The following is a 21,679-nucleotide window of genomic DNA, read 5'->3' as shown; positions in this document are numbered from 1 at the left end:
TAACTTTTAAAAATTCTTAGAATTCTAGAAGTAGAATATATAATGTAAACCATCTGCCAATATTATCCATAATGGTGGAATCATAGAAGCATTCTTCTGTTTTCATCCTGAAAGTCCCAGAGAAATAGCGGGGGGGGGGGGGGGGGGGGGGGGAGGGATGTCCAATGCCATTGGCCAGGAAGGTCCAAGGTCTTAAGAGTGAAGAATTGGGGCGCCTGGGTGGCTCAGTTGGTTGAGCGACTGCCTTCGGCTCGGGTCATGATCCCGGAGTCCTGGGATCGAGTCCCGCATTGGGCTCCCGGCTCAGCGGGGAGCTTGCTTCTCCCTCTGACCCTATCCCCTCTCATGCTGTTTCTCTCTCTCTCTCTCTCAAATAAATAAATTAATTAATTTAAAAAAAAAGAGTGAAGAATTGATGTGGTCAGTTACCATGGCAAAAGATAATGGGGCAAAGCTAAATATTATCCTGGAATGCCCAAGTATTCAAGCAAAAAAGTTAAGCCAAGAAAGTTTAAGTAATGAGCCACATATATCTCAGTGATTTAGTTAGCAAGGAGGGTCCAGGGTTGTTTTTCAGGGAGATCCAAGTTAATTAGCTGCAACCATCCAGATTGAGTAGTCAAGACAGTTGTTTTCAAAGATTGTCCACCATGGATGGAAGGAAAGTCCAGTGTCCCTACTAAGGCTATCAATCTTTAGCTAGGACTCTAGTTCGTGAAGGCCCAGCCTTGCTAGTTTCTGGAGGGAGAGGGCCACTGCTTCTCATGCCTGCCCCCATGGCAGAGGCCTGAGTCATTCATACCTTCTCTGAGCCCACACTGAGTCCCTCTCCAGAACCAGTGGTCCACAACCCAGCACAAAAATGAACCAGAAGCAAAACTAGTACGAGAGAGGGTGTGAGGGTCAGAGGACCCAGCTAGGGGACCTAGGGAGAAGGAGGTACAGAGACCTAGGTGGAAGCTGACCCTGGTGGGAAGCATCCAGTGGGGACCCTGGGCTGTTGGAGACCCCAAAACAGGCCAAGACCCAGGCCATGGGCAGCTTAGGAAGAGTCTGTCGTGCTTGAGAGGCCCTGAGGGGCTAGACCGGCCCTGGCTTCCATCAGGCCTCAGTCCCACCATGCAGGAGCTGGAGCCTATTCCTTCCGGAAGAAGTAGTAACAGATGAGCAGCAAGAAGCAGATGAGGATGATGAACAGATATAGCAAGGTTTCCAGCATGGTGACCATTCTTAATGCAGGGACAGGGCCTGGAGCTCTTGCAGGTCGCACAAGGTTGGTTCTGGACTTCCAGCTTGGACCCTGGGCACCACCTCCTTGGAAGAATCTGTCCAGCAAGCCACAGCTCCATCTCCCCAGGGGAAGGTGCTCTACACCACAGGGATCTCTCAGCCACTGTGAGGTCACAAACTCCAGGATGGTGGAATGTTGGCCTCCCAGCTATAGCCCAAATCTTTATTAATGTGACCAGTATGTTGAAAGCAGGACTCCTGGTAGGTAATCATACAATTTTTTTGCCTGCCACTTTAGACTTTCTAAATGGAAGTATCTTTTCCCTATCCTTAGAAAAATATCAGGCAGGCCTCAAAGCTCTCTGATCATTCTTAGGTAATAAGTCTTTAATCACTAAAATTGCAAACACTGTTTCCATTTGATAATGGTCAGTCTAATATATAAATTTCAATAATTATAGGTGAGACTTCTCTCAGCATCCAGGGCCAAGCATAGGGTGGGCTGCTATCTGCTGAGAGGGGACAGGAGACTTCTCCCTTATCCAAACGTATTTCTCTTTGCCAGGAAGACTCTGCCCACTCTCTTACCCCCAGTATCTCAAGGATCAGAACAGATGAAATTAAGATTAAGGTGGAGGGGAGACGTCTCTCCACGTTGGGCACATATTTAATGTAGGTCTTTCTCTCTTGGCCTCTATTGTAGGGGTTCTTTGGAGAATCCACCCGTTGTCCTCCTAGGGATATGAATAGGCCAGGCCCTTCCTGGGGATTCCCTCACCTTAGCAGGCTCCCTCTTGGGCAGGAACTCTTAGGTAGCACATGGACGTTCCTACTGATACTGGAGGTGTTCTTGGGTCCTGAGCCCTCAACCACCAGCTGGTGCCAGGTTCTTGACTTCACCACGACAAAGAATTCAAGGATAATCAGAGTAAAATATAGCAGAGAAGCTTTATTGCAAAGCAAAAGTACACACTCTTAGAATCTGAGTGGTGCTGGATAGATGCGGGATTCTGATTCTCTTTAAATTAATTAATTTTTAAATTAACATATAATGTATTATTTGTTCCAGGGGTACAGGTCTGAGATTCATCAGTCTTACACAATACACAGCGCTCACCACGACACATACAGTCCCCGATGTCCATCACCCAGCCACCCCATCACTCCCACCCCCCTCCACTCCCAGCAACACTGTTTCCTGAGATTAAGAGTCTCTTATGATTTGTCTCCCTCTCTAGTTTTGTCTTATTTCATTTTTTCCTCTCTTCCCCTATGACCCTCCGCCATGTTTCTCAAATTGGGATTCTGATTCTCACAGGCAGTTATAATCAAGGGGTGGAATATTTCTGTAGGGTTCTAGAAATAGTTCCAAGCACCCCATGTATCATTACGCATGCTCGAGACCAGTCACTATGCGCAGGCGCAGTCTGATTTTTCTCTTGCGGACAAGCGGTAGACAAGATCTACGAGGAGGAGTCCTCTAGCGCCCCCAGTGGAGGGGTCATTCTCCGTCAACTGCAGGCTAACTGAGGCCTTTGCGCATGCGTACCGCAGTTGCGCACCGTGGTGGTATCTCAGGCTTCTAACCGCCCCGAGCGTCCTGTTATTGAACAGGTGTGAGGTCAGTTTCGTCCCTGTTGCTTGTTTCCGGAAGAAACCTCCGGCCGCTGCCCAACATTTCCCTATTCTACCTGCCTCACTGCCACAGATGCTACACCTGCTGAAGAAAACGATGAACCCTGGGTAAGGCCTGGCTCCCCTGTGCTCTCTAACTCCTGGTAACATGGATCAAGCTTCCACGTGGTTCTGCCGGAACCCCTGATACTCAGGTACTCCTCTAGTTCTCCCTCTTTGGAGCAGGGGGCGGGACTATCTTAAGAAATAGAATTCATAATTCTCTTTCTTTTTAATGTCTAACTGTACTGCTAATACCCTCAACTTAGAGAATTCAGAGTCACGAGCATTGTTCAGTTATTTCCTTCCTAAATTCTGCGTCCGGTCCAACACCTTCTTTGGAAGGCAGCTTCCATTTTATCAGGTGGAACCTTCACAGATTGCCAGTATTGGGCCACAGTTTGCTTACCACAACAGCAGTTTGTTGTTGCTCAGCAGTTCATTCCTATATCGTGGGGCCTCCTTGGTGCCTTGATGAAATGTCCATTTTAACATCCGGTTACACTAACGATTAACAAGCATCAGCCACACCCAGCCTCCTCTAGGCACTGGGGATGTACAAATAAACAGCCCCAGATCCCCTCCCTGGCATCATAGGAGCAAGGGATGCAGGAGAATAATCTAGGATTGAATCGTGGCACTGCCCTTTTTTTTAATCTTCTTAGGGCACCCTTGCCTTAATCTCCAGCTTCGGACAATAAGGCCCCCAGCCTGAGCTGCGCAGGAGGCCCTGCTCCTCCTAGGATGTCCCAGGCTCATGGGATGCTGGGCGCTGTGGAAGGGCCATGCTCTCAGCCTCCTGCTTGCTGCTTCTCTCCTCTGGCTTGCAAGAGCTGATCAAAGCCAGATGGCTTTAGACCTGCGCTGATGAACACAGCAGCCAGCGGCCATGGTGGCTAATGGAGCACTGGAAATGTCGCTGGTCCAAATGTCAGTGTTGAACATGCGCCAGATTCTAAAGACTTTGTCAGAGAAAACAGATAGCAAATATCTCGTTAATAATTTAAAGATATTAAAAAATGCTGAAATGACAATATTTTGGTTATATTGGGTTAAATAAAATATAGTATTAAAATTTCACCCTTTTTTGTGCCTTTTTAATGTGACTCTTAGAACATTCTATTTTTATTTATTTTTAAAGATTTAATTTATTTATTTCAGAGCGAGAGAGCAGGGCTGGAGGGGCAGAGGGAGAAGCAGACTCCCTGCTGAGCAGGGAACCCGAAGCGGGGTGATCCCAGGACCCTAGGATGATGACTTGAGCTGAAGGCAGACATTCAACTGACTGAGCCACCCAGGGACCCCAGAACATTTCAAATTCCATATGTGGCTAGCATTATATTTCTACTGACAGTGCTGCCTTAGACTTTCCCAACATAGCACATTCTCTCAGCCTTATAAATAATCCCACAGTGTCCTTTCAGTGACAGAAGCCCTTGGCTTTCTCAGAAATACTAGAGTATAGCAACTACCACGCTTGGCCATTTGCTCTGTGCTTTGCTTTTGATATGTATCATTTCACATAATTCTCGAAGCAATGCTCTGAGGAGAAAGCTATGATTTTGTCCATTTTTCAGAAAAGGAAAACTCAAGCTGGGCTGAGGAGTTAGGTCATTTAGTCAAGGTCACACAGAGCATAAGAGCAAGAACAGGAGGCAGGCAAGAACAGGTGCGCTCAAGTGTGCACACCTGACCCTTTGGTCCAGTGTCCTCATAGCTACAGCATCCATGGTCCCTACCTATCACAGAGTTCCCCAACGTTCCCACAGTCTTGGAATCCCACAGACTTCTCCCAGGTACACAATATGGAGTGTGTTTACCTTGGTTGCATAGGTCAGGCCTGGATTTCCACTCTGTGCTGACCTAGTCAGTTCCAGGAATCTGTCTGGGGGGACCCTCCTCCTCGGGCACAAGGGTGGGCTGTTTATACTTCAGAATGTGGGCTGAGTTAGTGGCAGGGTTGCCTTAGGTTCAAGGGATACACATGACCCAGGGTACAGGCAGTGTTAGTGCCTGTGAGGTTTGGGAACCACGAGCCCCTTCTGAAGCCTGTCTGCAGTGTCCTGTCGGGAGCACGAGGCTTCTATCTGTCGTCTTTACTGCTCTGCAAATCTGGTCAAGTCCTTCCTGCTTCAAGGACTCATTTTTGGGACAAAGTTGAGCAAAGCACCTGCCCCCCCTCTAGGTTTATCTCCTTGTCACTCTCACGTTCCACTTTCAGGTCATCAGAACAATATTTTAACCGGCGATGTCCAAATATATGGTCAGAATTCATTCATTTGTTCAATTGTGCCAGCCACTAAACTAGGTACTATGAATGCAGTGGTCAATCAGGCAAGAACCCTATTGTCCACAACCTGCAATCAGCATGAGCTCTTGCTAATAACAGCTCCTCACGTGGAAGAGTAACCATTCCTATAAATTAATGACAAACCATGGCAAAAACAGAATAAAGAGAAAAGCAAAATAAGTGAGGGAATGTTATTTCCAAAATTCCAGGCCGCTCTTGGAAAGGATCGCAAGCCCTACGGAGTCGGAATTTGAGCTCCGCGCCACCAGGGGGCGCGGCAGGATCGCTTGCACGGGATCCGCCCCGCGAGTTGCCGCTCTAGGCCGCAGAGCGCGCTCAGCTGCATTTCCGCGGGCGCTGGGCGGGTCAGGCGTTTCCTGCTGCCGTCGCTGCTGCCGCCGCCCCGTTTTCCGGCAGCGTCGCACGCCGCCCGGGTCCGTCTCCCGCGATCCCCAGACATCCGCATCTTCCCGCGCTGTCGGCTCTGTCAGCGCCGCTGTCCTGCGTCGTAGTCGCGGTGCCCGGGGTGAGTCCACTGCGGGGATCGCTGGGCGCGTGGTCTGCGGCCCCACCACCTTCAGGAGAAACTGAGGCCCGGGGGAGGACGGGGAGGACGGGGAGAGCCGGCGGAGGTCAGCGCGGATTCCGGGCCCGGCTCCTGGCTCCGTGTCCGGCCCCTCCGCCGGGTGCGGCTCTCTCGGGAGGCGGGTGCTCGAGAAAGGGGCCCCGGGTCCGATTCCCCGCCCTCAGCCCGCCCGCGGGGAACACTCGGGTCGCGCTAACGACCAGCAGCGGGTCCGGCGACGCGCGGGCCGCGCAGCCGCGTGTGTTCCCGGGCCCGAGGGGCGCCCCGGACCCCGCGATTTTCACGCACTCACCCGCCCCCGGCTCCGGGCCTTGAGTCCCCCAGAGCCGTTCATCGGTTGCCTGCGGAGTGACCTGAGGAGCGTGAACCCGTCCTGGCGTCACCTGTCCTTACCGGAGAGTGTGAAAGCCCCGGGGGTGCAGAGCGGTTGTCTGAGCTTTCGGGGGCGGGGGGGGGGCGCTCGCGGGGCCGCAGAGGGGCAGCTTGGCACCAAAGCCCCTCCCGGTTCTCTCCCGTGCCCAGGCCGTGCGGGCTCCGCGGCTCTCTTGGGAGCAGATGGGGACTGTCCCTTGGACGGCTTTGCGGGCCGTGCCGCAGGCAGCACCCCTGTCTGCCCTGCAGGGCCCTGATCCGCAGCGCCTGATGCCGCCCCTGTGTGCAGGGGTGAGGCCTGCTGGGTAAGTGGTGCTGCGCGTGAGCAGCTCGACCAGGGGGCTCGTTGCCTTCCTGCCACAGCGCGGTGGGGGCGGGGGGGGGGGGGGGGAGATCCTGGAGCTCAGGTTCTGAGACCCTTCTTGCAAAGCCCTTGCGCAGAAGGGCGTCTGGCGTGGTAGGTGGGTGGGTTTGGGGTCAGAGAGGTCTGGGTTCAGATCCCGGTTCAGCCCACCCCTGGGCAGCCGCATAACCTTGGCTCCGTTCCTTCCTTGTCCGGAGCTTCACTTTTAAGTGGGGAAACTGCCAGAGCTCTGGGAGGACAGAGGTCTTGTGTGTGTCCTTTGTTTTTGAGCCCAGGGTGCCTGACACGTAGTAGGTGCTCAGGCTGTATGTGTGGGGTGAATAAACAATGTCGGTGTTTTTGCCCGGAGTTAGTCTTCCCTTTGATGATGGGAGATGGAATCTTTACGTGAAGTGGTGATGATGCTCTGGGTCCTGGGCTTGGCGGGGCAGCTGGGGGCTAATAGGGGCTTTTCTTCCAGGCTCACCTGCCTTTTCTGCACCTGCATTCGAAAGTGATCATGGTCTGTCTGTGTCCTGGTCATTGATAGTGCAGGGAGAGGAGTTGCTGAAAGCGATTCCCCGTGTTTGGAGGGTCCCTTCCTGTCCCTTCCAGACTCTGGAGCTTTCCCACACTTCCTCCTCCTCACCATCTTGTAGATGCCTCTGGGCACCTGTCTGTCTTGCGTGCTCTCTGTGCCTGGCTCAGGATGGTTTCTGTTTTTGTGAGGCTTTAAAAAGCCTCACAGGGAGCATGAGGGTGGGTCCTGCCTCATTGCATGTCTGAGTTGTGCAGCCACAGCTGTGATCTTCTGACACTGGTCTCTAATTTCAGCAGCGCTGTGTCCCTTTCTGCCCCTGTGTTTGAGGGGAGTACAGGCTGCTCACGTCCTGGTCATTGGTAATGCAAGCAAAGGAAAAGTTATAAGGCTTTCTTTATGTTCAGGGGTTCCAGAATGGGACAGCCTTAGGTGACGGAACATGAGGTAGATGGAGGGAGGCAGGCTGTCAGTGCATTCACCTCCCAAGACCCAGATGCCATCAGTGTTTTCCTGTTGGTGAGCACAGCGGTTTCCTGGACACGTAAAGCAGTGCCAAGTGCTTCTTGTCCCCTGCAGGAGTGTCTCGTGACTGCTGTTCCATGGATGTGAGACGCGACCTCAGGGAGAACCTGATCAGGAGGTCCCAGGTAAGTGGTGTCCTGCCTGGTTCTCGAGAGCTTAAGTCTGTGTGGGCTGTGAGGCTGGACGCGTTCAGGTGATGAGGTGTGGGAATGAGTGCAGGTGAAGGCTGCTTCCCGGTGTTCCCGGCTGTCTGTGTCCCCTTGAGCTGGCGGGCAGAGGCCTGGGCCCTCTTCTGCTCCTGAGAGCCCCTGAGGAAGGCTCCTGTGACGTGGAAAGTGGCAGTATCGGATGGTCAGACAGCTGCATTTTAGAGGCAAACAGATTCATATCCAGTGCCCAGCTGAGTGCTCATTGTATGACCACTCACACCCCATCTGCCAGAACCACGAATCCTCAGTATTTCTGCACCATCAGTCTTCACTTCATCTCCTGGGTGGGAGTGGTAAATCGTCCGTGCAAGTGAGGGGCAGCTTCTGTGATCTCGGGCTGTCAGTCTGGTCATGGGCCTGTGTGCCAAGGCTCCGGGGTCAGGCCGGTTCCCAGGCTGCTGCCCAACAAGGCTTCCCTTCTCGGCCCACTCGCCGCCCTTTTTTGCACCTGCATTCGAAAGTGATCGTGGGCTGCCCGTGCCCTGGTCATTGATAGTGCAGGGAGAAGAGTTGTTGAAAGCGCTTCCCCGTGTTAGAAGGGCCCATCCTGTCCCTTCCAAACTCTGGAGCTTTCGAACACATCTTTCTTCCCACTAATTTGTGTTACTTCCTCGGATCTGGCACTTTGTGGCTCACTCAATGCCTTTTTTGCTGAGCAGGGCGCTACCTCAGGGTGTTTCTGTTCATAGGCCAGTGGTAGAGCCATGATAGGGGTCCCTCTTCTCCCAGGGCTCCCCCAGGAAGCTTTCTCTGCCTCCCTATCGCACCTCTTCCCACACCCTCAGCCCCACCTCTCAGCCCTGGTCACACTGGACATTGGTGATTTGCTTGTCACGCCCCCTTTGCTGTGATCTTGAGGCAGTGCCTCTGTCCTGCTGCCTGACATGTAGCTCTTGGACAAAACAAGATGTAGGAGACAGGTGCCATGTGGTGAGGCAGTGGGCTCATCCCATTGTGGCGTGTCCGTGGGAAGACAGTGCCCTTGAGCCAGCCAGCCTGCTCAAGGCTGAGGCATCCTCCTCTCCCCGGAAGCGTTGGTTCTCTCTCGTCCTGGTCATGGGCTGGGCCCATGGTCCACAGGGGGTGATGTTCCTCAGCCCTTAGATTGAGGGGCAGGGAATGGAGTAGTGATCCAGCTGGGCAGCACACGTCATAGTTGATACATACGTAAGCTGCCCTTACACACTAGATGGAGGACATGGGGCCCTCCCACTACCTGTTACCCCTCCTGCTCCATGCTCATCGCTGCCAGTCAGCATGGCACGCTCCCCAAAACCTGGCCTTGACAACCTTTTGACACAGACTGCTTAGCAGCAGATTGATCTCTGGCCCATAGGTTAGCACTGATGCTACTCCTGTCACAGGTGATCCGCAGACCCCTTTCTAGAGTTAAGTTGTTCTTGTCCCTGAGACAGTCGTGTGGTATTAGTGGATACGAGTAGCAACAGGCCACATTTGTGGGCGCTGTAATCTGCCGGCCACTGTGCGCACCAGGGCCTGCTGTGAGTGCTCACTTGTGCGCTGTGTCTTGCAGGTGGGTCTGCATGTGCAGAGGCTCCATGGGAGGTGTCATCTTACCAGCCTGCGGTAGGCCGTGGGGCCCGAGGTAAGGTGTTCGGACCTTTCTCTGGAAGTTTGTTTTGTGCATCTGTAAAGTCACGTACGTGTGCCCTGGGGTTTGGATGAGGAAGTAAGACAGTGGGCATCCTGTGAGCTTGCAGTTGGGTCCTTGCTGTGGGCAATGCCTCACGTACCGTGAGGGGATGGGCCTCTAGAAAGCTGCTCAGGTAGGTGGAGGGCTCCCCAGGGCAGCTCCCTTCCTAGTGTCAGCAGCGTGCTCTGAGGGGGAGCATGTAGGTTTAGGCACCAGAGATCCTGGTCTGGCCTCCGAATTACCTAGCTTTGGGACCTCTTCTCAATCTCCACTTCATCTGAAAAACATAGCTGGGTAGCTGTGAAGGGTTTTAGAAAATTTCTCATGGTCGTGTTGTAACCATAGGATACTGATCTTTTCTAACCCAAAAGCATTTCTGATTTTTTTTTTAAAGATTTATTTATTTCAGAGAGAGCGAGCCAGGGGGAGGAGCAGAGGGAGAGGGAGAGAGAAACTCCAACAGACTCTGCACTCAGCGTAGAACCCAACGCAGGGCACAATCCTGTGACCCACGAGGTCACGACCTGAGCTGAAACCCAAGAATCGGTCGCCTAACCGTCTGTGCCACCCAGGCACACCAGCATTTCCCATTTTTTATGCTGGAAGCATCTTGACTCTTCTGTGGCAGGGAGGTGTTACAGGGTCTCCGCAGGGTACAGCAGAAGCTGCTGGGGCTCTGTGTTTGGCTGGGCCGCTCTCATTCACTCAGGCCATTCCCCAGGCCCCTGACACCAGCCTCCCATCCTTCCTGGCTCTCTTTCTGCACTTTTCTTTTTTTTAAAGATTTTATTTATTAACCCGACGGAGAGAGACACAGCGGGAGAGGGAACACAAGCAGGGGGAGTGGGAGAGGGAGAAGCAGGCTTCCCGCCAAGCAGGGAGCCCGATGCGGGGCTCGATCCCAGGACCCTGGGATCAGGACCTGAGCCGAAGGCAGATGCTTAACGACTGAGCCACCCAGGCGCCCCTCTTTCTGCACTTTTCTGCTCCTGCACCCAAAAGTGACTGCCTGCTGTCTTTGCCCTGGTCATTGATAGTGTAGGGAGAGGAATCACTGAAAAAAGTTCCTGTGTTTGAAGGGTCCAGCCAGCCATCCCCTTCCAAGCCCTGGAACTTTCCCACACTAGCTTTCTGCCGTTCCCCTCAGAGCTTGGGCCTCCTGGGATGCAGTGACTGGGCTAGCCCCCTGACCGCTGGGGGCTCATTCTGTCTTCTCATGTTACAGATCCTCTTGTCAGAAATCAGTCTATACATTTCTATGTGGCCCTCACCCTGGACTAAGTTCATAATAGTGCTTGAGGGCACACGTGAGAATCGCAAATCCTGGGTTCTACTTTATGAATTTATGGGAGTGGAGGCTAGCCCGGAAGAGCACATCAGTCAGGACGGCATGCTAATTCATTGCTCGTGCGTGTGTTGTCTTTGCTCCTTTACTCTTTCTTGAGCACAGTGTGGATTGCTTCTCCAGGAGCTGTCAGTGACGTTAAATAAATGGAGAAAGAAAAGTACAGGTGGGGCCTGCTATAGGGGCGTGGGGGAGTTCTGTCAATTCTGAGTCAATAAAAAAGTTCTCATTTGTCATGGTCTGCCAGAAGCCGGGGGAGTTTTCTCGTCAGTCACTGATGGGAGGAGAGTGTGTTGTTGGCTGATCACCCTGTCTGTAGCTCCCCTTTTGTTGACTTCATCTGTTTTTTGTGGGTTCTTTTGAAAAGGGTGACCCCAGGGGTTGACTGAAGAAGAATTTCTCAGGCCTGTGGATCTTTGAGGTCTGTATTTATAGACTATAGACTGCAGACTTCCTAGCCTCCTTTCTGGTTCACGTCTGTGAGGATATTGTTGCTGACTGGGCACTCGGGGTTGTCATCCTGCATTGCTGTATGCAGGATGGCAGGTGCTGGGGCACCACAGCCTGGTGCTCCTGAGAGGGACAGGCTGGTGCCCCTGAGAGAGACAGCGTGGTGCCCCCGAGAGGAATGTCTTGGCTCCCAGGTAACAAGGGCAGTGAGGTTGGAGGTGAGGTCAAGGTGTCCATCCCTTTGACCCCCCTACTTTTGATTGGGGGCTCCTTTCTAGTTCCCAAGACCCCTTCCCTTTACATTTGGGTCTCGTGTTTGCAGATGGGATCCTGTTGTGCCAGGTGGTTTTGTTCCCATCTCAGAGATGAGGTGGTGGTAGTGAGAATAACATACGTGAACCACCTGGTGCCCAGGAGCCGTCGAAGAACCCAGAGAGTGCCCTTGTCTTTCATACCTGCTCTCCGCCCCCTTTGCATCAGGGGCCTGTCCTGTTCCACAGCCTAGTTCCTGGTCAGGCTCCTCAGCCAGCCTGGAGGATTTAAGGGACAATGGTGAACATTCTGAAAAAAAATCACCCCATGCCCCACTCCAGACCTGGTAATTCGAACCTCTGGGTGTAGAGTCCTAGGGATTGAGTTGGGGTTCTCTTGCACAATGTCCTCAAGCATTCATGATGTTTTCTCATTTCTCCTTCGAAGGGGTCTGGCAGTGCCGATTTTCACAGGTCTGGGCACCTAACCAGAACAGGTCTCGTTGGAAGTTCATCTTGCATTTGCCTTTCTTGGCTGGGTCATATTAAGTGGGTCTTTGCAGAACAGGATGGCAGGTGCTGGGGCCTTGTGACAGGCTGGGCAGACACGGCATGACAATGTCGGGGAGAGCTGCTGAGGATGGTGGTCCGTCCCTTTGCTCATGATGCAGTGGGACCTCAGGGTCGAGCCCCCGACTGAGCCGTAAGCTGTCTTTCCGTGGATTGCTGTATGTAGTCAGTTGTCCTGATTGTGAACTGCTCGAAAGAAAGCGATTTATTATAAAAATGACTTTTAAGGTGTTTTTCCTTTATTCTTTTTTATTCTGGTGATAACATAGTATGGCATGCATAAACTGGGCACTTAGGCCTAGTTGATGGGGACCCTCTCAGTGATGTCATGGGGGAAGGAGGCAACGGAGACTGAATGCTTGTATGCTGCTTCTCCCTCGTAGGTCAGCCTTAGATCTGGAGCTGTTGAAGTAATTCCCAAGGCCATGAGTTCAGGGACCCTCGGGATGACTTGGCATCTGGGTTTGCTGATACGTCTCCCCAAGGTGAGTTACTGCCAAGCGCTGGGGACCCACAGGCAGGGGGTAAGCTGGTTTGCATCTCTGTGGGTGGGAACTCCAAACCATTGGTCTCACCTGTCCTTTCTTTTTTAGATTCTCTTGGTGTTAGGGGACAGCAGAAGAACAGAGGATGGCGAGGGAGTCCCTGCAGAACGCATCCCCAGAGCACTCCTGCTGTGACTCAGAGCATCATGGATCAACTCTTCACTCCACATAGGAGATCAGAGGGAAAGTGCTGGGGCCGGGGCTGGGTGGGGTCCACGTCAGCTGGCTGAGGCTTGACAACAGTGCCCTGAGAAGCCATGGACAGAGAAGGCCAGCCCCATGTTCCTCTGCTATGCCTGAAATGACCTTAATGACCAAGACTTTTTCTCTTGTATTGCAGCTGCTCATCACTTTACTCTCTGCCCACCATTCAATAAACCTTACAGACTCGCTGTGCCTGCCTTTTAAGTCCATAACAAGCCTTGTGCCACCGAGGCTGGGTGTGGAGAAGTGGATCACAGGCCAGTCTTGTTTTCACCCCCTGAGCCTCTCCTGTCATGTTCCTGGGGCTTGGCACACAGGCTGCAGTCTGAGGTGTTGCATTAGGACTGGGACAGTAGCTGGCTCAGATTCAGGGCCCATGAAAGAATCGAAGGTTCGAGGAACAGTCAGGCCAGGGCTTTGGAAGGGTGGCTGGTGACAGCGGGCTGGGGTGAGGCAGGCACCGATGTCACTGAGGAAGCTGGGTTGGCCCGAGTTCTGGGGCCTGGCTCCTGAGTAAATGCCTGCTTTTGTGGCCAGCCGACCTAGTTTGCCTGGGATTGAGGGGTTTCCCAGGACATGGGACTTTCATTGTTAAATCCAGAAAGGTCCTGGGCAAACTGGAACTAGTTGGTCAACTTACCTCGGGAGTCAAATACATGATGTCAGCCTGAGGACAGGCTACTGAGTAAAGGTGGGAGGCAGCAGGGTGAAGGTGGAGCAGCTGCTGTTGATGGACCTTGTGGCTATCCTCGAGGTCAGGCTTTTGGAGATAATTGTGGTAAGTCAATAATTGCAGTAATGTGATGATGGTCTAAGGGTGTGCATGTGTGAACTTTTTAATTCCCATGTTATAGATGGATGGGTCTTCATGAGGAAATAGGTCCCAAAGGCTGTGATGAAAGGCTGGAGTTAATTGTCCAATTTCTGCACTTGAACTTGCCTTGATGAGTTTGACACCTTGATGGGCTCCTTTTCGGGGGCAGGCAGGTGTTCTTCATGGCTGAAGTGTTCACTCTGCCAGCCAGTTCCTGACACAGGCATCCAGAAGTCTTTTTTTTTTATTTTTTGGCCTTCCCTGCGGACTGTCTTGACTTTTTTTTAGCAGCCTTTAGTCAGCTGGTTGTGGCTGCATGAAAAAACGCCAAGGGAAGGATCTGGCTCCACTTGATAAAGCTGTGCCTGGTTGGGAATGTGTGCTGCCATGGAGGAACAGCAGAATGTGGGCCAGTACTTAAAAAGTGTGCATGGAGACACTTGGTGTGTCCCACGGGGCACCAGGTCATGCCCGCCTCGCATGAGACATGGGAAGCATGAGCCATGTCAAGTGTTGAGGGCCTGAGGAAATCTGAGAAGAGCATTCCAGCCAACGTGACCTGGGAACCAGGCTTAAGGTCATGGAGCTATGATCCTTGCTGGGAGATGTGCAAGCTTCCTGGAGGGCCTGGTGGAGCAGGGAGTGGGAGATTTCCATAGCAGAATTGAGAGCTAGAAGTAATGGAGAGCTGGTCAGAGTGAAGGTCCGTCCATTAAAAGAAAAGCGTTTATTCATGAGCCAGGCACCATGCTTAAGAAGTAGGGGTACGATGGGAAATAGCATGGTTTGTGCACTTCAGGTATTCCTGAAATGTCTGTAGATAATAATGTGTTTATATGCTGAATGTCTGTGGAACATGCATTTGTATTGGGCACTGCTGTAGGTGTTGGGGGTACCACTCCAAACAAAACACAGGAGGCCTCAGCTTCTTTAGAACGGCAGTCCATTATGGTAACGTAAAGTGTAAAGGTCCCATCTTCACTTGCACAAGCCGTAGTTCAAGTGCTTGGTAGCCCCAAGTGGCTGCCGTGTTGGGTAGTGCAGGTATCAAAGACTGTTTCTGTCACCACAAGAAGTGTGGTGTTAAAAAGAAAACCCATGGGCCCCAAAGTGGCATCACTGAGGCCAAGTCCCCAAACCCGGGCGTAATACCTAATCTAATTGCAGTTTCAACCTCCCCCGGAAATGTAGTCTTACCTGGTCAGTCACAAGTTCTCTGATGGGTGCCAAGGAGTCTACCACAGGGGCCCTCTCCATCCCCAAAGGAGGATGGGAGTAATCTACCTGATTAGAAGCCCCTCCTGTTCCCCCTAAGGGAAAGCCTTGCCTGGAACAATTTTTTTGCAAATAACTTTCTTGCCCCACCTTCCTTCCCTAGAAACCTTTCTGTTCAATCTCTTGGTGCTCCCCTCTGCTTGTTAGATGGGATGCTGCCTGATGCATGAATTGTTTAATAAAGCCAACTAGATCCTCAGATGCACCTGGCTGAATTTTGTTTGACGTCAGACAGCACTGGTCTAGAAGGTTAGGAGTTCAAGTTTAAAAACATGATTGAAGAGTGTTGCTGGACACCTTTACGGAAAAGCCGTTACTTGAGTCCAAAGAGGATTGGTGCCATGTCCCTGCTGATCAGGGTGGTTCTGAGTGTTGGTGGATAAACCTGGGGCAGCAGCCTGCAGGGGTGTGGATCACTGGCTTTGGAGTCCCACAGACCTGGGGTTTGACCCTCTTGGGTGACATAAGGCAAGTTTGTACTACCTGACCTTGGTTTCCTCTTACAAAACGAGAACCACAGCTTTACAGGAATATGGTAAGGTAGGGATTAAACAGACTGTTGTATGAAAAAGTCTGTGTAGGGCGCCTGGGTGGCTCAGATGGTTAAGCGTCTGCCTTCGGCTCAGGTCATTGTCCCAGGGTCCTGGGATTGAGTCCCGCATCGGGCTCCCTGCTCCTTGGGAGCCTGCTTCTCCCTCTGCCTCTCTTTTTCTCTGTCTCTCATGAATAAGTAAATAAAATCTTTAAAAAAAAAAAAAAAAGTCTGTGTAATGTGTCCCTTCAGAATGTTCAGTAATTGATAGTTATTACTATTTATTGAAGGTTCCTCTGCACCATACCAAGATTGCTCATAGTTCTCTTTGGTTTTGGGGGCTTTCAGGGCGTAGCCCCTAATGCTGAAGTTTGTGAGGAAGCAAAAATAGTTCCCTTTTACAGCAAAAGATTTACATATAATATAATTAGGAGATACTTAGAAACATCTCCAAACTAGAGGATATAGGATATATGCTTTTCTCAAGCATATAAAGAGTATATATGAATGCTATTCATGTTCTGGGTTATAAAACAAGTAGCAAATACTGAAGAATCAGAGTCATACAGACTACCTTTGTACTACAATATATAGACAATAACAGACAAAAACTAGGTTTGAAAAAATCCCTATGTTTGGAAAATTTAAAACATTTTAAAATACCTCATCAAAGATGATCCCATAAGGGGAATTAGAAATATTAACAACTGAATGATAATAAAAATTTCTACATACCAAAGTTTGTGGGATGTAGCTCAAATCCTAAGAAATTTATGCCTCGTGCTTAAAATAGGAAGAAGACAAATTTAATAAGTAACAAAGAGAAAATAGAAATAATGAGAATAAAAGAGCAGAAGCAAGCCAAAGTTAGCGAATAAGATAGATTACTTTTTGTCTAAAAGTTTATACTTTGATAAAATGCATATATTTCTAGAAAACAAAATTGCCTTAAGGAGTGATGGAAAACTTGAGTAGTCTGATAAAGCCCGCAGGAGACAGTTCAACAGAGTCCAATTTATTCGCCTGTTGCAACATGAACTTTTGGTGACTATCAAAGCTGTGATTTTCTGACAAGAAATCTTGGATCTGTCCTTGAATGAATGAATATGTAACAATCCAAACACATATCTCATTGGGGACAATTGAGTACAGTCCATTTGGAGGGGTGTGCGGGCTCCATGAGGCTTTGGTTTCAGACTGTCTACAATTTTGTCAGAATTCAGCTGTAGACAGGTCATGGCATGAGAAACATTGGTGAGGCTTTAAAAATTTTCCCACCAACGTTGAAGATCATAGACACATACTTACCTCTACTAAGGTGGTAAGACTGAATAGCTCCAACGAATGTAGCAATCAGAGTGGAAGAGAGTGAAAGCCTCTTTTGAGGAATAACAATTTCCGAGGATGTAGTGAAGGATTACCTTGGACTAAGAACATATGAACTGTGAAGATGTTGGTCAACTAGTATCTGTAGGCTTAAATCCTAAAGTACTGTGATTGTCACTGATAGACAAGGATGTTGAAAGCTTAAAATCACTCCATAGACAGTTCTTGTACCAGTCTTTGCTTGGACAGTAGTATGTTTCTTTTAATCTGAAAAGTATAAAATTCAAATTTTTTATATTAATATAGTCAATACATAATTAACTCAGGAAGATGGAACTTCTTTTGTCAGTTTTGTGGTTTTTTATCCTAAATTTGATAAACAAAGGGCTCTCACAAGTTTTGAGTTGATTAGAACATAGAGAAAAAATCTAATAGCTTTTATCCTTTCTAAGGTGAAGGAACAAATCTTTGTGTAACCTGGTGGCCATTCAAGGAAACTCAAAGGTAGTTTAGGACTAAAAGACATTTTAACCATTTTATTCTGAATTTGGGCAAGAATTGTCAGAGGACAAAATATGGACACATCACACTTTTCAAATGTAAGAAAAAGTTACTGCAAGACAGTATTTTGAAAACCACAGCAAAAAGTAGATAGCTATTAGAAACTTAACTTTTTTTTTTTTTTTTTTTTTTAGAAATAAGGAACTTTTGTTAGGATGAATTAAGAGTATACCAGACATAACATACAGATGACCAACAGAGACATGAAAAATGCTCAACATCACTCATCATCAGGGAACTGCAAATCAAAGCCACAGTGAGATATCACCTCATATAAGTCAGAACGACTAGTATCAAAAAGTAAGTTTCGTAGACATGAAGAAAAAGAAACCCCTGTGCACTGTTCCTGGGAATGTAAATTGGTACAACCACTGTGGAAAGCAGTATGGATGTTTCAAAAAAAGTTAGAAGAACTACCACATGATCCAGTAATTCCACTACAGGATATTTACCCAAATAAAAAGAAAACAGTAATTTGAAAAGATACAGGCACCCCTATGTTTACTGTAGCATTACTTACAATAGCCAAGATATGGAAGCAACCCAAGTGTCCATTGACAGATGAATGGATAAAGAAGATGTGGTGTATATATGTACACCCACACACAATGGAATTGTACTCAGCCATAAAAAACTGAAATCTTGGGACGCCTGGATGGCTCAGTCGGTTAAGAGTCTGCCTTCGGCTCAGGTCATGATTCCAGGGTCCTGGGATCGAGCCCCACATCGGGCTCCCTGCTCAGCGGGGAGCCTGCTTCTCCCTCTCCCTCTGCCTGCCGCTCCCCCCTGCTTGTGTTCTCTCTCTGTGTGTAAATAATAAATAAAATCTTCAAAACAAAACAAAACAAAACCAAAAAACTTAAATCTTGCCATTTGCAACAACATGGATGGATCTAGAGGGTATAGTGCTAAGTGAACTAAGTCCATTAGAGAAAGAAAAATACCATATGAATAATTTCATGTGGAATTTAAGAAACAAAGCCAGCAAAAGAGACAAAAAAAGACTTTTAAATAAAGAGAACAAACTGGTGTTTGCCAGAGGACAGGTGGGGGGAGGGATGGGTGAAATAGGTGAAGGGGATTAAGAGTACACTCCCATGATGAGCACTGAGTTATATATAGAATTGCTGAGTCCATATATTGTACACGTGAAACTAATATAACACTACATCAGTTATACTGGAATTAAAAAAGTATCTGGCACAAAATAACATCATTTTACCATAAAACCCCTAAATTCTAATTTTATTTTTTTGTGTGTCAACCATGTGACAGTGCTCAGTAAAGCATTTATAAACCTTTCTTATGGATGAATTCACTGAGCCAACTTTGTCAAAAATTTTTAATACAGGTTTTTGGTTTTTTTTAGGAACACTGCAGGTAGTATAACCCAAGTCAAAAAATTGTTACTAAAATTTGTACATTTACAGTATAACCTTTTTATTATTTTTATTAGTTAGAGACTTCAGAAAATGAATCTTATTTTCAAAATATAATTAATCTTACGAACATACTACATCCAACAGTGCACCTATCCTAATGAATTCATCATCATAATAAACTGTAATAATTCCCTTAAACAAACTACATGTGTTATCTTGTATACATACTTGCATCTCCCTGTAATTATGCCTGGTAGTGTCCTAAGTTATTTTTGTTAATTACCATTATTAGCAAAGTAAACACTTTTTGTTTTCTCTAGACTCCAGAAAACTAGAAGACAGGAAACAAGAACTATCTAGCTCTTTTTTGCCATTAGTTTACATTTAATGTTATCTTTTTATATTTAAACACATCACCCATCTGGTTAATTTATAGCTATTTTAAATGAATAAGGAATAAATTACAAGTAGGTTTAGTGACCAAAGTTTAAAACTTTTTAAACTTAGAAAAGTGTCCTGTACCCAGAAATATTTGTCCATGAACTCAAATTAACATTTGAGGCTTTACAAAAGTTAAGGATCTAAAAATTACAATTTTAGTTAAAACATGGTCTTTATGATTGGTACTGCTATAAAGATTATAAGATCGAAGCCCCTACAGGGTCTCAGCTTGAGCTGTGGCATAAAGGCATTCCCCACCTGACTGGAAAGTCTGTTCCCCATTGTCCTTTAAGGGTGATAATATTGTCACTCCCTTTAATTACTCTGAGTCACACACCCGGTAAGAAGCGGGAGCTAGGCAGACAGAGATGAAAATGTCAGCATTATTGTTCATAAGAACTAGATGAGGGAGGCAGCTCGGCACCCACCATTGGGAGGCCTCCCTAATACTAACACCCCCTGAATACAGGCTGTGCCCACCATTGCCAGGGGCAGAGCTTTCATGAGACCCAACAGGGTTCTTTAGGAAGAAATGCCAGGGGCGCCTGGGTGGCTCAGTCAGTAAGCGTCTGCCTTCGGCTCAGGTCATGATCCCAGGGTCCTAGGATCGAGCCCCACATCGAGCCCCACATCGAGCCCCACATCAAGCCCCTTCCTGCTTGGCAGGAAGCCTGCTTCTTCCTCTCCCACTCCCCCTGCTTGTGTTCCCTCTCTCGCTGTCAAATAAATAAATAAAATGTTAAAAAAAAAAAAAAAAAAGGAAGAAATGCCAGCAAACTGAGGCATCCAGTGATCAGGGTGACATGCTGAGCTCTTAAAATACAAATGAATGTCAATTTTTGGTCACAGATTTCAGCTGAAAATTACCCAAGCATTCCAATGGCCAGGTAGGGAAATCCTGAATGGGCTTTCCCGGGCTAACACATGCTCAGACAAGGGAGCCCCAGAGATAGGCCAAGCTGTTCTTCCAGCTTCAGAAATGTCCCACAGGAATGAAGGTGGAGAAAGAAGATGGGGACCTACAGGCATCCAGGAGGACTCTTGCTGAATTGTCCCAGAAGGATTGGGGTTGAAAGTCAGAGTCAAGGGAGGCAGAAATGGTCAGATCGGAAAAGTCATCCACCATCTTGGAAGGGGGTATGTTGCAGCTTCTTCACAAGACAATGACCAGACCCCTCACAAAGCTGCCTTCTCTGTGAGAGAGGAAAGATGGTGACAGACTTCTGATGGAGGAGCCAGAGGAAATGATCTTGGGCACAAAACTTTATCCCCAAGCCTGGCTTAGAAAGACAGGATTTCCTGTCTTCAGGGGACAGTGCAGGCTCACTGGACAGGGAATTTATCAGCACAGAAGACTAGGCTGGACACCAGTGGGGCTCCCCAATGTTTGGGACTAGGGAATACCCCAGGACCTTTATGTGTCTCTGAGGGAATAAGGACATCCAGCAACAATGGGGAAAGAATTTCCTAATAGTTCAATAAATGAGGGCACAGAGGAGATTATACTTAATTTAGCCAACATAAAGAAATGAGACCTTTTCCCACCCTAGTTTTGTGGCGTAAGATGCATACCTGATATTCGTAGGGGGTATTGAAGCAACGAGGCTTTACATCTAGATGCTGTCTTTGGCCAATATCCCAACAACTGTTGGGGCATCTCTGTAACAGAAAGGGTTCTCCCCAGTCAAGGCAGACAGCTTTTTTTTTTTTTTAATGAAAAAGGTCAAGTTTATGAATAAAGCTTTGACAATTAGAAAATCTCCAGGTGTCTTTGGAGCTTTCATGCTTCGGTGGCACAAACATTGTGGTCCAGGGCCGTGCTTCTTGGAGAGTCCCCACACTTCTTGTAAAACCTAGATTTCTGTTTAGCCTGGCACACGTTTGGCTCTCAGCAAGTTCAGCTATCTTCTACTTAGAGTACATCTTGGGGCTAGAAAAAATCCACAAGGGCTTTGCCCTTAAGATACTCTCCGGTGGCTTTATTAGTGAGACCAGCCCCTTTGGGGCAAGGTTGGAACTTTCTGTCTTCCCCCAGGATGGGCTAACATAGGGCCCTCACCAGAGTAGGATATGCTGGGAGAACATCTTTCCTTTGTCAGCGGTCCTTAACACGGCGCTCTTTTACCCACCGCAGGGGGCTTTTGGCAATGTCTGGACACGTTTTTGGTGGGCACCATTGTGGGGGAGGGTGTGCCACTATCTAGTGGGTAGAGGCCTGAGAGCTGCTAAATATCCTACAATGTAAAAGGATGGCCCCTCACAGCAAAGAATTATCTGGCCTAAATGTCCATCATGCTGAGGTTGAGGAACCTTGGCTTAAATCAAGCCTCTCCTATGGCATGTCTCACCATCTCTGCATCTCGGCTGCAGACCACGATGTGAATGGTGCTCCCAAGAGCTGTACAGTGCACAGCCTGCGTGACCGTCTGTGGCAACCCTGCACACCCGCAGGGGAAGATGGGAGCAGGCATGCCTCAGGGGTGAGCCTGGCACCGTGCTCTCCCGGAGGAAGGAGAATGGGTGTGAGGTTGCAGAAACAGAGAAGGAAGGGGCAGAGGAGGA

The 21,679-nt window shown here is 48.8% G+C and overlaps 1 protein-coding gene and 3 non-coding genes across 9 annotated transcripts; all 4 read left to right on the top strand.

The window, feature by feature from the left end:
• Positions 1 to 2,769: 2,769 nt before the first annotated feature.
• Positions 2,770 to 12,974, top strand: LOC118011475. Of its 6 annotated transcripts, none has more exons than XR_004679474.1 (7): positions 2,770 to 3,059; positions 5,404 to 5,720; positions 6,303 to 6,457; positions 7,613 to 7,683; positions 9,302 to 9,373; positions 12,421 to 12,522; positions 12,631 to 12,974. XR_004679474.1 is itself a non-coding variant. In XM_035006303.1 (5 exons), exons 1-5 carry the CDS (start codon positions 2,939 to 2,941, stop codon positions 12,715 to 12,717), a joined length of 612 nt encoding a protein of 203 aa, XP_034862194.1. In that variant the 5' UTR covers positions 2,777 to 2,938; the 3' UTR covers positions 12,718 to 12,974. The 6 variants fall into 6 exon arrangements, 1 of the variants encoding a protein (XP_034862194.1); XR_004679475.1 differs by lacking the exon at positions 6,303 to 6,457 and having other exon boundaries at positions 2,784 to 2,851; positions 2,939 to 3,059; XR_004679476.1 differs by lacking the exon at positions 6,303 to 6,457 and having other exon boundaries at positions 2,822 to 2,844; positions 2,939 to 3,059.
• LOC118011631 lies at positions 6,996 to 7,129 on the top strand. Its single transcript, XR_004679509.1, has one exon. It is a non-coding gene; the product is annotated as a small nucleolar RNA SNORA71 (small nucleolar RNA).
• LOC118011633 lies at positions 8,214 to 8,346 on the top strand. The gene has a single exon (XR_004679511.1). It is a non-coding gene; the product is annotated as a small nucleolar RNA SNORA71 (small nucleolar RNA).
• On the top strand, positions 10,409 to 10,544 carry LOC118011634. Its single transcript, XR_004679512.1, has one exon. It is a non-coding gene; the product is annotated as a small nucleolar RNA SNORA71 (small nucleolar RNA).
• Positions 12,975 to 21,679: the final 8,705 nt, after the last annotated feature.

Source organism: Mirounga leonina, unplaced genomic scaffold (assembly GCF_011800145.1).
Source record: "Mirounga leonina isolate KUSES-001 unplaced genomic scaffold, KU_Mleo_1.0 Mir_150, whole genome shotgun sequence".
In the NCBI taxonomy this organism is placed as follows: Eukaryota; Metazoa; Chordata; class Mammalia; order Carnivora; family Phocidae; genus Mirounga; species Mirounga leonina.
Note: the sequence above shows the minus strand (reverse complement) of the source record. Positions and strands in the feature narration are given on the sequence as shown.